The sequence below is a fragment of the Heliconius melpomene genome, chromosome 17 (assembly GCF_056956725.1).
Source record: "Heliconius melpomene rosina isolate 202511_hmr_F chromosome 17, ASM5695672v1, whole genome shotgun sequence".
Taxonomy (NCBI): Eukaryota; Metazoa; Arthropoda; class Insecta; order Lepidoptera; family Nymphalidae; genus Heliconius; species Heliconius melpomene.
In genome coordinates, this window is record NC_140405.1 from 7,432,289 (window position 1) to 7,447,397 (window position 15,109).

Consider the following 15,109-nt stretch of genomic DNA (forward strand, 5'->3'; position numbering starts at 1 on the left):
TACTTTTTGGTAGCAACATATTATTATTTTTTTTTTCATATGTGATGAATGTTCATATTTTATGCCAAAATAAAATTTAGAAGACATGGTGTTTGAAATTTTATTAAACTGAGTTCAATACTCAATAGAACAGGTAACATTTTTATATAATCCTAATAAACTATTGGGCTTGTTAATTTTCTTTTCAGTTTTATGCAGTCGGAGTTTTGGTTTTTTTTAAATATTTTTTTTATTTTTCACTTTTTTGTTAGGATTAAGGTAATGATAGTCATGATATACGTTTTTGAAATCCTCGTATTGAGCTGTTGAATTTGATATCCTTATTGTGGTATTCGAAACCAAAAATATATTTTTCACTAAGTAAAATAGCGTCCTACAGCCGCCATGATTATTTTTTTAACGTCTATCTAAAAACACTTGGGCTGCTAAAACGAATCTAACGATACCTCAATTATGTAAATCCGCTTAGTGGTTCTGGTAAGAGATATGAGATAATAAAGAATATTACATATATACATACAAATACATGTATTTTGAGTCGGGGAAAAAAAATTAGAATAGGATGTATTCCGGTAATTACAAACAGATTTTAAAAAAATGCTATGGTGATTATTATTTTATGAAAAAGTCGTCATTATTAAAAGAATGCGTTACCAGCTTAAAACGTAGCTTATTATATAATAACGTAGTTTATTAAATATATTTTATATGGACTAAAGTTATAAATATGGGTATTTAGAAACGTTCGAATTATCCTAAATGATACAAAATAATGTATTTGATTTACGTTATATGGGTTATGATTTACGTTACGTTATATTTTAAGTTATATGGGTCCGACTTTTTTTTACTTGAGGCTGTATTTCCTGTACAGCAGAATAGGCCTTTTCATAATTCTCAGGTTCAAAAGTCCCGGTCCTTTAGACACAGGTCCAAAACGTCAAGAATATACATAATAATAATCATCTATTCTATGTAATGTGACGTAGAGAATAAACATAATAATTATAATAATAATCGTGCAGTTCAAACAGGTGAAGCCGCGAGTTAGTCTCCAGTAATAAATTTGCCTACTGATATTACGGCTGAAGCATCACAGTGAAACATTTGTAAATGACCTTCAAATCAAACCTTCCAAAGGACCGGGTTTTTTTGAACTCGAGAATTATGAAAAATAGACATAATAATAATAATAATCGTGTAGTTTAGGCAAGTGATCCACGAGTTAGTCCCCAGTAATAAATATGCCCACTGATAGCCTAAAAAAATCTTCAAATGATTCTCTTCATTGTGATCTATTTTAAAATTAAATAAAATACCTATTTTATTTAAATATTTTTAAAATAAACTTTTTAGATTACTACAAGGTAGTACCGTATTGGAGATCTTGCAATTTTTATTTTTATACTCTGTATTTTAGTACAATCTGTAATTTGATCGACCGGAGCAGCGAATCCGCGATGCATTGGTGAATAACGCAATCTATAACGGAAAACGATTTAATTTATTAGAATTTTTACTTAATTTACTTTTTTACATATTTACAGAATTTATATTCTTCTTCAGGTGAAAAATATAACGTAAAATTGTGAAAATTCTTTAAGGTTTGCCCTTTCTTTAGAGATTTTCAAGTACACCCACCTTAAATAATTTCAATAAAAACAATTTTCGAATTGTATATATACTGAAATATATTTTTTTATTTCTTGCAGACTATTTGTATAAATATATCTTAACGTTTTCAATGCATAGTGTATTATTATTTTGTTGATTTTGATAAATTCACTATGAGTTCAACTGATATAAACAAACTTGAAAACAATGAAGACACTAAAACGTTAGATAAAAAACAAATAGAAGCTGAAGAAAAGGAAGTAATGTTAAAATTTGAAAATAATGTTGCTCAAGATGATGTCGAACTCCGTAATGACGAAGGGCCTGTAAAATCTGCTCTTTCGGGCGACATCACTGAGCAGGGACGCGAAGTAAAGCCCAAGTTCATACCTATCGGCGCGATCAAAATGCCCGGATTTTTCACTAAGAATTCCGATAGAGAAAAATCTAAGGTAATTTGTTAATATGTAGAAGGGATATAAACTTAAAATTAAATTGTACGTCAAATGTAATAACAAAAGGGTAAACAAAGAGAAATCAAAAAACACATCCTTATCTTTTTCGCTGTCCTTGCTTTTGTTAATCAATCTCAGTTTTTCACATAAGCTGAGCTGAGCCATCAGTAAGCCATTTTGTTTATATATGTGATCATGGTTATAAGTTTTATTTTCTTATAATGTTCCAATATACTTTTACACACATAGCAGAATAGGCAGAGAGAACTTAAATGTTATGCCGCCCTCCTTTTCTATTAAGGTGATTCTGTTCCCCACTTTCCTCTAAATTCTAGTAATTTAATTATTTTTATCACAAACTACAGGAAGAGGAAGCTATTGAGAAAGAAACGGATAATGAAAAAGGGCAGGAGAAAAGTGAGGATGACTCTAAATCCAAACAACGCTTCCAATTTTTGCAAACTTGTCCTTTTACAAAATTTCTTCACCAATCTAAAGAAAATGGTTTGTATTTTAGATATATATACAAACTCAAGATTTTCTTCAAGACTAGCAATTAAATTATATTAACTTTCTTTTTTCCAAAATAGACTTAAATGGTGGGAAGAAAAAATTTGGATTATTTAATGTAAAATATCCGAAAATGTTTCAAAAGCATTCTGCATGTGCTACAGAAGCAGCGCTTGCCTCAATGGAAACACTAGAAGATAAATTGGACACCCCTAATGATGGAATGGAAAATGTCAAATTAGATGTAACTGTTAGTATAGTCTCAATCTTATATTTCTAATATTATTTTTAATACACTTAAAAATAAAACCTTCTGATCCAAGGCCAGAGTTAGGGTTCTTAGGCCTACCCCAGACTAACCACCTCAGAACAGGTACCCACCTCAGAATTTTTACTAACAAGTAACTATACTAAAAGATCTTTTTAAAACTAAAGTCAAGACTTCCTGGAAAATATCTTTATGTACACTCATGGTTTCATGGTGAGGAATTTCTTTACAACACATATTCTCAAGCAAGCCTTCTGCACCTGATTCTCAACGCAACTGCTAAGAGATACTATTTTAAGTTTTTAAATGAAACTATGTATTTAGCTGGAATAATTGTGCATATTTATACATTATACTACATTTTTGGACACCTAGGTGGTCAAAAATATGTCTCTGGAACAAAGATTTGCAAATATGGTTGTAAAATTAACTATTGAGGTATCTATTAGTTGCATGGGTTTCCTAGATTTGTGGGCTACTGTGCCATTATATTTTTTTATGACTAAAATGGACTATTGTCCATTTAATATTATTATTGATAAAATTGAGCTTAGGAATAAACAAGTAAGTGGTACATAGATAATACTTTTACAATTTTACCATCTGACAATATTAAATAATGAAATACAAAAATATCCTTATTTCAATAGAAAAGATGGCTGAATATTTTCTATTACCAAGGAATCCACTCATACAAACGTTCAAGTTCCAAACCTGCCGAACCAGAGTGCGGGATACAATCAGCTCATTCTGCAAGAATCCACTGCCCAGTATATGTGGCAATTAAGAGATTAATGGCGGTAGTTTGATATAATAATTATGTCAACTGATAGACTGATGCCATTTTAGTCTACCTGTGACCACAAACTACTACAAAGTATTTGAAACATTGAGTTATCTATAGTTTATTTATCAAAGCAGTCAAGTATCTTCCAAGTCCAAGCCAGTGAAAGCTTTATGTTAATTTAACAAATCAAAAGTGCTTGTAAAAGTCTAAGTTTGAACAAAGAATATTTTAAATTTGAGTTTAAGGTGTTAGGTGAGGGTTTTAATCTTAAGCCATTGACTGAAAACAATTTGTACATTGATGGTTGCATTGACATCCATATCACAATAATCTCATAGGTCAAGTAGTCTCTATAAAAATAACATATTATTCAAATATTTTTTGCTTCAGGATGAACAAGAAGGAAAAGTTGCTACAAGACTGCCATTAAAAGAAAGGATTCGACAGAAGAAATTTATTATAGGTAGCTATTATTTTATTTTTATAAGTTTATTGGTGGAAGTGTGAAATATAATTTAAATATTTTTTTATTATTAAACTTAATTTTGAAGTAGTTTATAATAAAGTATGGGTTAATAAGATACAGATTATACACTTGGACAATTTTCAAGGGTTTGAGGGAGAGACTCCTACTATGTATAAATTTTTGTTTTTTAAATATTTTATATACACTCTTGTTGTGTGAATGTTTTTCACGTCGAAAAAACATTAAACTATCTGATCTGGATTAAGCACAGGTTTTGCTACATTCGATTTTATATACGTTTTTTTAAAATATTTATATAGAATGAGGAGAAGATTTTCTCTTGTCTCTCTAATAAATATATTGAGTTTCGTATATTTAATGCTTGACTTTATTTTTAGATGATATTATGGTGTGTGGTGTGGCACTCTTAGTGTTATTAGCAGTTATAGTGGGCATAGTAATAGGTGCGCGAGCTGGTCCACCTTCTGAACGACCGTTACGACTTGGCAGATTTATAACTACTTTGACAACTTGTGGATTGATTGAAGGGTAAAATAATAGTCAATTTTACTTATTTTCTTTATTTCAATTTAAATTTATTAACATATTTATAGTTCACTTTAACTTTTTACAGAATTCTAGATGATGGAGTCTATAAATTCTACAGTATTCCATATGCAGTGCCGCCAGTTGTAGAAAAAAGATTTACATATGCACAACCAATGAATAACATATCAATGTGTTGGAATGGCACTCTCCAAGTTCATGAACCTGGACCACTTTGTTTACAGTTTTTAGAAAATGGAACAATTACTGGAGATGAAGATTGCCTAACCCTTGATATAGTTACTCCACATGTGAGATATGACTCACCCTTACCAGTGGTTGTACTGATTGGGGCCAACACATTAGCAGGCGGTATCAGCCCTGCTCAACCTTCAGCTTTATATGCAAGGACCAAAGAAGTTGTTTTTGTTAGACCAAATTTTAGACTTGGATCATTTGGCTTTTTAGCTCTAGATATACTCTCAAATACGAAATATCCTCCTACATCTGGTAATTATGGCCTCAGCGACTTGATGGCAGCATTGCAATGGATTAAATATAACATCAAACATTTTGGAGGAGATCCTGAATCTGTTACATTGTTGGGACACCGAGCGGGCGCCACCTTGACAGCCGCACTCACTACTGTAAAGAAAGCACATAAACTATATTCACGTGTGTGGTTGTCTTCTCCCTCTGTTATATTCCCTGGAGAGCTTTTAGATCAATCCCAAAAAAACAATGAACAATTCAAACAAATCAGTAAATGTACCGACATTGATTGCATGCGTCGTATATCGCAAATAGAAGTCTTAACCGCTACACCTGACACCTGGCTCGGAACTGATATTAGCTCTTTACCATTATCTGGAGAACTCAAACGTTCTTGGCTAGTACTTGATGGCAATTTCTTAAGAAATCACGCCTACGAGAGCTGGGACGATCAGAAAGACGCGAAAAGTACTGAAAAAGACAAAATATTTAAGCCAATGGTTTTCGGAACAACGCAACATTCCGGTCATTCTGATGTATTACTAATGAAACACATGAATTGGACGGCAGAAATTGTTGAGAAAATGGTCAACGACAGTTACTTGGGTGAAAAGAACGTAACAAACGACGTGTTTAAGATTTTTAATAAAACATATGAAGGATTAGTAGAGCTGATCTCGTCTATCCGCACATTGTGTCCTCTGGTGAGCTTGGCGCGGCTGCGGTTGGCGGCGCCAATGTACGTGGTGCTCGGGTCGGGAGCTGGCGGCGGGCGCGGCGCCTCGGGCATGGCCGGCATTAACTCGGACATTGAAGCGATTTTAGGCACTTTTGACTCTGTGATGCCTGAACAACGTAGATTCATGGCAGCTATTCAACAGTTGTTTTACTATTATGTGTGGCACGGCCGTCTGCCAGGCCCCGAGAGTGGCCTCATTGCTGTGGGGCAGGATCTCCTTCCACACCCCGGACTGCCTGCATGCGATTTACTCATACAAAATGATATTGTACCAAGACATGCTCACATTGACTAGGCAAATTATTTATCATGATACTTTTTTCTTTGTGTGTTTATTTAAGTTCACATGTGTAATTATTATTTTCTGCCAATACTTTTATTTACTTGCCTAATTGTAATGTTGATAAATACTAGATTATTAGGTTTGTATTATTGGATTTAATTATCAATTATTTGTTTGATTACCAAAAATAGGACTTGCATATTATCTTTCAGTGGGCTGTTAGACTAAGCATCTTTAAATACTCATGTAAACAAAAACTGCTTTAAATACATAAGTACAAACTACAACCATTGTGAAACACATTTCGATTTACGTACTTTGCATAATATAAATAAACTAATAAGACTGATGCGAATCCCATAATAATTATCTGATCTCATGTCATTATTTAATCAGTCAACATAATTATTATTATTTCTTTTTATACTCATTAGCTCAATGTAATTTGTGTAGTTAGTTTTATTACTTTTATATGATAGGTGTACTTTGTAATGATTATAAACTAGTTTATTAAGATCTAATTTTTAAGGTAACATTTCCAAATATTGAGACCCCAGTTTAGTATTAATTGTAGGAATAATTTTGGGAATAAGTCAGTACCCATATCTACAAATTATCATAATAATTTACTATAAAGGCTGATTATCCAAAGATTGACTTGTTGCATTTTTCTGTCGGTTTTTTATAACGTATATGTAGCATTTTTACCGCTGTGTAAGTAGTATAGGTTTTGTGAAGTGTCGCGATTGCAGTTGTCTTGCCAAATGAAAAGGAACAAGCTTTGTTGTTACTTGCTTAAAAAATATTTATTTGAGTATATTGCGCTTGATACACTTGATCTCGAATTTTATTGTACTAACCAGGCAGCTTGCTTTTAATTTTTTTCCATAGACCTCACGTGTTTTGTGTATTTCATATTGAATTAGAATAGTTTTGTAGCCATATGGTAGCTTTATTTTGTTTATTTGATATTCTTAATATATGTATGAGGCTGTCAATGTTGTTTTTTTTTTAACTCCTATTATTCATATTTATGCATTTACATAATTTTTTAATATTGCACATTTTGTTAAAAACTCAAATCATATTTTAAACTAACTATCTTTTAACATTAGAAAGACGTCGAGACATTCCGACGAAAGCCAAACTATATTTTTTGTTTAACAAAAAAATAATAATATAAAAACAATATAGATTTGTTAATAAATCGCATTCTCCGACTCTAGAGACACTCTTTTGATAGAGTAACAAATGAATTAACAACAAGATTAAGTTACAATATATTTTTTTCGCTAACCCTATTAACCCTATATTTTACCCTATAAGTATGCTGTTCACGTAAAAGGAGCGCTGACGCTTTCAACCTGTATATTAAAGTATTTGAGACGGTAACAAAACTCGTACGATCCCTAAATTAATTACTTCTTTATTTTAGTTGATGTTTTTTATGATATTCTTTTTTATTGGGCCAAATATTGAAGTCATCTTTTCAGTAAAAAATGTGTCTATACATCAAACATATTTGCGAAAAAAAAAACAATATAGAGGAATGTAAAATCACGAGTTCAATAGAATTTTTGTGCAAGAAAATTTTCCTTATCTAGTAAAACGTTAAAATTAAAATGCATTTGCTTTTTCCACATTTATGTATATTTAGAAATCAAACAAGTGATTGGGCATAATTATTAAATATAATAAATGGATACAATGTAACCTTCCAACTGGAATTTAACACGCCAATAAATTAAAACAATAATAAATAAACGGAAATACAAAACAAAATTTTCCAGACATTGTCACAACTTAAATTAAGAACCTAAAATATAATGATAGTCAGTAGTAAAAACGTTTACTGATTTAAAGGATCTAACAATATGTAATACAATTATAAAATTAAGTAAAAAATAAGTTACAATTTGAATGCTATATCTAAAATTATAATAATTACTGTCGTTTATTATGTAATTGTTCAATGATTTCGTTCTCTCAAAGGTGATATGACCGTCGGCATATTTTCCTTTCCCATTTTGAGAGTTTTCCTCAAAACGGAAGGTGATTTTGGTTTGGTCTGGATAGTTTCTGCTTCTTTTTTAATTTTATCCATCATCGACGATTGTTTGGCCACTGTCATAGTGAGTTCTTCATTTTCTTGGCGTAGAATCGACAACTCCACCACTAGTGATTGTTGATCTTGAATCTGTTAGGCAAATTTTAAATTATATGAGACATAACATGTTTCATTACATTGTTATTAAATTATGAATATTTGAAATACGTTTATAATTTCTGATCAAGAGGTACTAAAACACCACAAATGGTTTGAGAATTAGAAACAAATTAGTAATAACATTGCAACAGACAGAATCTGGGCGTTTTATTAGCTTTATCTAATTATGTAAACCCAATGAAATCACTCAAAAAAATCACCAAGTCATAACCATTTTTGTCATATGATAAGCCGTCCCGATAGTAAACATTTTTGTTTGTTGTTTATTTTTGTCCATTTACTCCATGCACACCGATAACGACGAACATATTGTGTAAGTAAGAAGAAGTGAGGTGTATGACGACCGTTACAAAAACAAGCCTTCTGATTAGATTTTCTCAGTTGCGAGTGAAAACTATTTTTGGTTTCAACAAAATCGTGGGACACGTCATACATTTCTGAAATGATTTCTCTGTTCAATGAAAAAATTCCACAAATAATTATATCTCTGCATGGACCACAACTGTCTTATATACTTTTCTTTATATAAATGGGAGATAATACCTAATATGTTAGTAAAATATTCTATAGGAATTGAGTAATCGTCTCTACTATACGGATACCCTATAGATAGAAAAAAATTAAAAAAATTGTTATACCTGTTGTTGTAGATACTTGTTATCAGTCTCTAAGCGAGTGATCTCAGCGGCGGCATGCGCGAGTAGAGCCCGCGACTGCTCCGCCGCGGCCGCGGCCTCCCCCGCGTGTTCCGTCGCTAATTCGCACAGCATACGTTTTTTTTCTATCTGAAATATATACCATGTGGAATATATGGCTCATATGAAATTGGAGCCCTGGGCCACATGGAAATTTAGTGCGGGAGGACAGGCAGTTTTAAAAATTGAGTCAATTTTCAAATCGTAGGGAACTGTTCGTCTTAATGATAGGTTCTCTCTATTTAATCTGCTATATAGCAAAAAGCTGCTATTTATTTTTAAACTTATATTTCTGTGTAAATTAACATACAGGCAGGCTTATACATATACTAATGTTCAAATTAATAGATGAAAAAATTGCTACAAATCTTACTATTTCATTATTACTATGTTGTATACAAATTAATACATGCAAAAGATTTAAATATAAATAAAAAAATCAGCTCCACACTGTATCCCGCTCACAGCAGGGTAGGCAGAGGGAACACAGTGTTAAGACACTCCATTTCCCACCCCCGCCGAATTCTGGAGACATTGCCTGTGGAGGGCGGAAATCAACGCCGCGCTTTGCCTCAACACCAGAGCGAAGAAATGAAAATATAAATTTAAATAAATATTTTATTTCCTCGAGTGGGGACCAAACCCACAACCGTCACGTTACAGTCACACTCTTGTGCTCCTGCCATATTAAAAAATATTTTTCATAAAGTTGATTTCTATAGAATTAGACAGCTTACCTCATCTCTAAGCATTTGAATTTGAGAATTTGATTCCTTTTTAATTAATTCAACATCTTCAATAAGTTCACTTTTAATGGAGCCAAGCTCACGATAGGCTTCTTTTTCAACATTTTGTAAACTTTCAATCAAGGACACATTGTGTTCCATAATTCTATTGTGTTCTTTGGCTAGTGCAGCTTTTGATTTCAGAATGTTAACAAGCGCTTCTTTATATTCATTATATTCCAATAGTGTGTGATTTAAAGAATTTTTGTATGTTTCCAGTTCCGATTCTAATATTTCTTTAGAGTCCGTCAATGTTTGAACCTGACTTTCTAAATGTTCTAATTCATTGTCAGATTCTCGTAACCTCATTGTTAATACTTGTACTATGTCTCTGGTTACAGATAAGGACATTTCAAATTTATTCTTCTCCTTGGTTATCTTATCTACTTCTATGGTCAATTTATTTATTTCATTTTCAAAATTAATTATCTTTTCCTTAGATTCTTCTTTTACACTTTCTAACTCTTTTATTAGATTATCTTTTTCAAGTTTTAAATGATCATTATCATGTTGCACAGTCTTAATTTCAGCAAGTAAAGCAATATTTTTTTCTTCGTTAATATGTACAAGACATTTCAGATCCTTAATATCTTTTTCTAAATTATGTATTTCTTTTTGTTGTAGTAAACAATGGTCTTGCAGATGCCTACTGCGCTCCTCAAATTGTATTTCACACAATCTCAATTTTTCATGAGTGGATTCATCAATTTGTTCTAATTTAGCTTTCATTTCTTGTTCCTTGACAAACAAAGCATGCTCTAAATCTTTTATCTTATCGTCTTTATCTTTTTGTATTTGGCTTTTGATTTCTTCTATTATAATATTATATTTTACTTTTAAATTCTCCTGGTCAGACCTATATTTATTGATTATAAGTTGTTTTTCTTCATCCAATTTTAATTTAAGTGTTTCAATTTCAACTTTATATTCTCTTCTAATACTTTCATTAGCTTCTAATGCTAAAGCATGATGTCCTTTCACCATTTCAAGTCTTTGGTGAGTCTCATCTAAACAAGATTCAGTATCTGTTAATTTTTTTTGCAAATCTGCACATAAGCTATCTCTAATAGTAATAATTTCTTCTAGTGATGATAGTTCAACTTGCTTGTTGCTCACTTCACATTCTAATTTTTCACATTGTTTTTCTAATTCAATTATTTCACACTTTAGGCTATCAATAATAGCTGAGGTTTGAATGCTATTTCCCAAATTGTTTTTTTTCACCTCATTAACTCCATCTTCAAGTGATATTTCACACATTTTATCATTTATTTTTTCAATATCATCAGTTTTTTTATTTTCTTGTAGCATTTTATGCAATTTTGCAATTTCATTTTTTAAATCGTCTATCTGTTTATTGTACTCTGATATTGTATAATCCTTATTTCTAAAAATGAAAGAACTTAAGACATTTATAACATTGTAAAGATAAATAAAATATTTGCCACAAAACAATTCTGACTTACCTAATTTCAACTTCATGGGCCTTAATAATCTCATTATGCACATTATTTTCACTCTTTTTGATAGTTTTAGTTAAACTGTTTTTAATATTATTTGTAAGTTTGCATGTCGGATTTGTAGATTTTATTGGTTTTGGCTGTAACATAAAATATATATTTGTATGCATATTTTAAACCACAATTAACAGGCAGACTTATTAAATTGTAAGCATAAATGATGTGTTAATAAGTAAAACAACATTTCGACGGTGATAACTTAAAAAGTAGTAATTACTTACAGTTTTAAAGGATTTTGTACTCCGTACCGAGCTGCATTGTGACTGTACTTCACAATTTTGTTTCGACGGGGTTGTTAATAAATTAGTAGATTTTATAACAGCTGTAGACTTGCTGGGTGGTTTTTCTGTTTCTCGTTTAGTTTGGATTTTACTTTGCGATTTTAATGGAACTATAAGAATGTACAGAAATATATGTAACTTATTACTATTTTATCGTCAAAACTGTTGATATAAGAAATGTATGATTGTAATAATTTAATACATCAGCTGTTTACGTACTTTCTGATATACTGGTTACAATTCAATACCGAAACAATTCATAATTTCTAAAAATTAAGTAACTTACCGGCTGATTCAAACCTCTTAGCCTTTGAGAACATTATCAATAAAATTTTAAATCCTTATAAACTGCGTATCTAATAAATGTATTTTCGAAATTGTTGGTAATAAAAAATAATTTAAATAATGACAACAGCTACTAACGATTACAATACGAGTTACTCTGAGCATGCAAGGGAATCGCGCGCGAAACCAGGCTTCGGCTTTTGTTATTATTTGTATTATAGTGTAATCTATTGTGTTCCAGTAACGGTTAAAGTAACGCTCCTTTACACGCACCAATTAACTTATGCTTTAAAGCTAGACTACGTCATTTGACCTTTATTACAATTATAAAGAAATTATTTTTTATACAAATCAATAAGTAAAGTTGAGCACATAATCAATTTAAAATATTTTAAAATTAAATTCATTCATTGAGCCTATTGACCACAATATAAATTGTTCACTACCGTATCTATATTATTACTCATCCGAAAGTATATTTTAAAAATATAACAAATAAATAATTCGCTTAGTGTATAAATAAAGCATTTTTTATACGACGGGAAGCCGCATTACTACAAAAAAATTGAAAATCATATAAGTACGGTGTACCTAACATGACCAGACGTTCCGTTTTGAACGGGACTGTCTTGTTTTCCGCTTTTCCCGAAACAATGGCATACCGATATAATCGCGGTGATAAGGTGAGATAAGGATATATAGGCTTTATAATGATAGATGAGATAAGGATATATAGGCTTTAGAATTTCAATTCGACAGACAAAGTTTACGTATCATTTCGAAAAAACGAGACATTTGTACGACCCAATGCCATCTTTGGGGACACTGGGGCGGGCTCGATCGATACGAGTCGTGTGATTATAAAAAATAATGGAAAATATATTTTTATATATTTTTCTATGAACAAAATAGTTTAGGGTAATAAAAAAATACAATATAAAACGAATCTATGATTTTTATAATCTTGTTTATATGTCTGTGTTTATATACCAGCGAACAACGCTGGTACACGTAATATCTTAACTACTGAACAGATTTAATTTTTTTCTTGTGTTGCTGTTAAGTCTTGTGAGGATATATAGGCTTAAAAAGTTTTTGAACTTAATTATTTTTTAAAATTATAAACGGATTTAAGTTTGCATCAAGCCTTGTTTTATGTTGAAGCGTAAACATATAAGAAAGTAAACATCTATTTCATTTTTAAAGAACCCCCTACATTGTATGTCATAGTAAATACAGACACCAGCAATGAGCCATTCACTCGTGCTCAAATCATTTTGTCTGTATGTTAGGGATTTCCACCACATACAATAAATTTTAAGATGTGTATTTACACTACCCATTCTATATGCTTATACTAATAACTTAATCTAAACTCAAATATTTGTTGGCTAATAGAAATAGATAAGAATGAAACACATGTTCTATGAAATATTTTTAAAAATCTAAATTTCAAATTTTATAAAAATAGGTGGTGATTTAAAGATTTTTCCATACAAACTTTCAACCCCTTATTTGCACCCTTAGGGGGTGAATTCTAAAAAAACCATGAAACATGTGTTCAATGAAATATTTTTAAATCTAAATTTGAAATTTTATATATATGAAATTTTATGCCGATTGAAAGATAAGGGTTGATAGTTTGTATGGAAACATACATACTTTCAACCCCTATTTCATCCCTTTAGGGTTAAAAATTTTCACAATCCCTTTTTAGTGGGCGTCCAGATTAAAAAACGAAATAAATATCAAGTGACAATATTATTAAAAGAAAATGAATCCAAAAACATCATTAAGGCTTGTTATGTTATATTTTATTACAAAAAAATATATATTACATAGACGGAGGTGGAGGAGGTACAGGCAGCAGAGGTGGCGGAGGCGGGACTCCCATCATTGGTGCTCCGGGTGGTGGAGGTAGCCGAATTCCATGATTTTCCCACATCTTCGGTGGAGGTGGGGGCATTCTTAACGGCTCCATTTTAAATGCAAATTGAAGAAAGAATTGTTTTGTGTCTTTATTCCAATGAGTCCAAAATTTTGAATCATGCTTCTCTACCTCTCTGCTGGGCACTTTAAAAGCTATTGTCTCGTATGGTTCAGCAGCAAATAACAAATATTGCCATCTGCGGTCTGGAGGTTCAATTTTCTGTTCATAAGCAGACATGAAGCGATGCCTAGGCTGTACTCCTTCAGCTATTTCTAAAATCAGTATTATATATATATATATAAGTAAATAAATTAGTTTTTCTAATGATAAATAAACTATAAAAATACACAAATCTTAGTTACCTGGATAATCAACTTGGAATAGCAAGCTCTGCTGTCCATTTTCAGGATCTTTTTGTTTGGTTACCCTATAACCAGGTCGACCAATTTTTACAAACTTTTTAGGTTCTATTCTTGGTTTTTCTGGAGCTAACTGCTGCGGTGCCTCTTTAGCTTCCTTGGCGGCTCTTCGAGCTAAATTAGCCTGATGTTTCTTACCCTGGGTATGCGCTAAATAACTACCTTCATTATTATGAAGCGTCAGGCACAATTTACACTCATATGATCCTAAAATGAATACATTGATTAGATTACGTTGTGCAAATGGCTTAAAAGAAAATTATTAAAGAAAAATATTAGGAAATACCTAAATGATTTTTCATAAAATATGGATCTTTATTTAAATCTATAGTTTCAAGAGCAAGTTGCCTCAGTCTCTCGCGTCGGTCTCGGTTGCTTTCAGACCATGATGCTACTCCTCCTCCTCCTGTTTTACCCCCGGGGCGATTTTGGAAATCCATATTAAGTAACTATTTCAGTGTTTGCCGAAGATTAGTATAATTTAATATTATTATTATTTTAAAAAATAAACTAGTACATAACTTTGTAAGAAGCTCTAATATTCAATAGCACAGAACACATTTACTCAAAACACACTGGATGTGGAAACTTGATTCATTGTGACTTTGAAGATTATACAAAGTTGATTTTTGACGTTGATGTTCTGTTAAGTCTATGACTCATAGACTATGCCAAATTGCCGAGCCGGTACCTTATTGCCAGCTTCCTAATGTATAAGTAGTCGGGGGGGAAAATTATTTTGCTGACCTCTTTTTTGCTAATTCGTTTGTTAGTAATTATTGGATGAAATGTATTGTTTATTCGTTT

The 15,109-nt window shown here is 31.5% G+C and overlaps 3 protein-coding genes across 5 annotated transcripts; 1 reads left to right on the forward strand and 2 right to left on the reverse strand.

The window, feature by feature from the left end:
• The first annotated feature begins 1,413 nt into the window (after positions 1-1,413).
• On the forward strand, positions 1,414-7,158 carry Nrt (Neurotactin). Of its 3 annotated transcripts, XM_085200415.1 has the most exons (8): positions 1,414-1,468; positions 1,548-1,604; positions 1,713-2,066; positions 2,435-2,573; positions 2,660-2,829; positions 4,025-4,097; positions 4,499-4,649; positions 4,735-7,158. In XM_085200415.1, the coding sequence occupies exons 3-8, from the start codon at positions 1,788-1,790 to the stop codon at positions 6,170-6,172; spliced, it is 2,250 nt and encodes a 749-aa protein (XP_085056541.1). In that variant the 5' UTR covers positions 1,414-1,468; positions 1,548-1,604; positions 1,713-1,787; the 3' UTR covers positions 6,173-7,158. The 3 variants fall into 3 exon arrangements, with proteins under 3 accessions (XP_085056541.1, XP_085056542.1, XP_085056543.1); XM_085200416.1 differs by having other exon boundaries at positions 1,419-1,566; XM_085200417.1 differs by lacking the exon at positions 1,548-1,604 and having other exon boundaries at positions 1,438-1,468.
• Positions 7,159-7,787: 629 nt separating this feature from the next.
• LOC146530093 (uncharacterized) lies at positions 7,788-12,799 on the reverse strand. The gene is made up of 6 exons (XM_085200419.1): positions 11,955-12,799; positions 11,609-11,778; positions 11,334-11,467; positions 9,820-11,254; positions 9,026-9,172; positions 7,788-8,357 (listed from the first exon to the last, which is right to left on the reverse strand). The coding sequence occupies exons 1-6, from the start codon at positions 11,986-11,988 to the stop codon at positions 8,130-8,132; spliced, it is 2,148 nt and encodes a 715-aa protein (XP_085056545.1). The 5' UTR covers positions 11,989-12,799; the 3' UTR covers positions 7,788-8,129.
• A 946-nt stretch (positions 12,800-13,745) lies between these two features.
• Sf3a2 (splicing factor 3a subunit 2) lies at positions 13,746-14,958 on the reverse strand. Its single transcript, XM_085200425.1, has 3 exons — positions 14,589-14,958; positions 14,246-14,509; positions 13,746-14,155 (listed from the first exon to the last, which is right to left on the reverse strand). The coding sequence occupies exons 1-3, from the start codon at positions 14,740-14,742 to the stop codon at positions 13,788-13,790; spliced, it is 786 nt and encodes a 261-aa protein (XP_085056551.1). The 5' UTR covers positions 14,743-14,958; the 3' UTR covers positions 13,746-13,787.
• Positions 14,959-15,109: the final 151 nt, after the last annotated feature.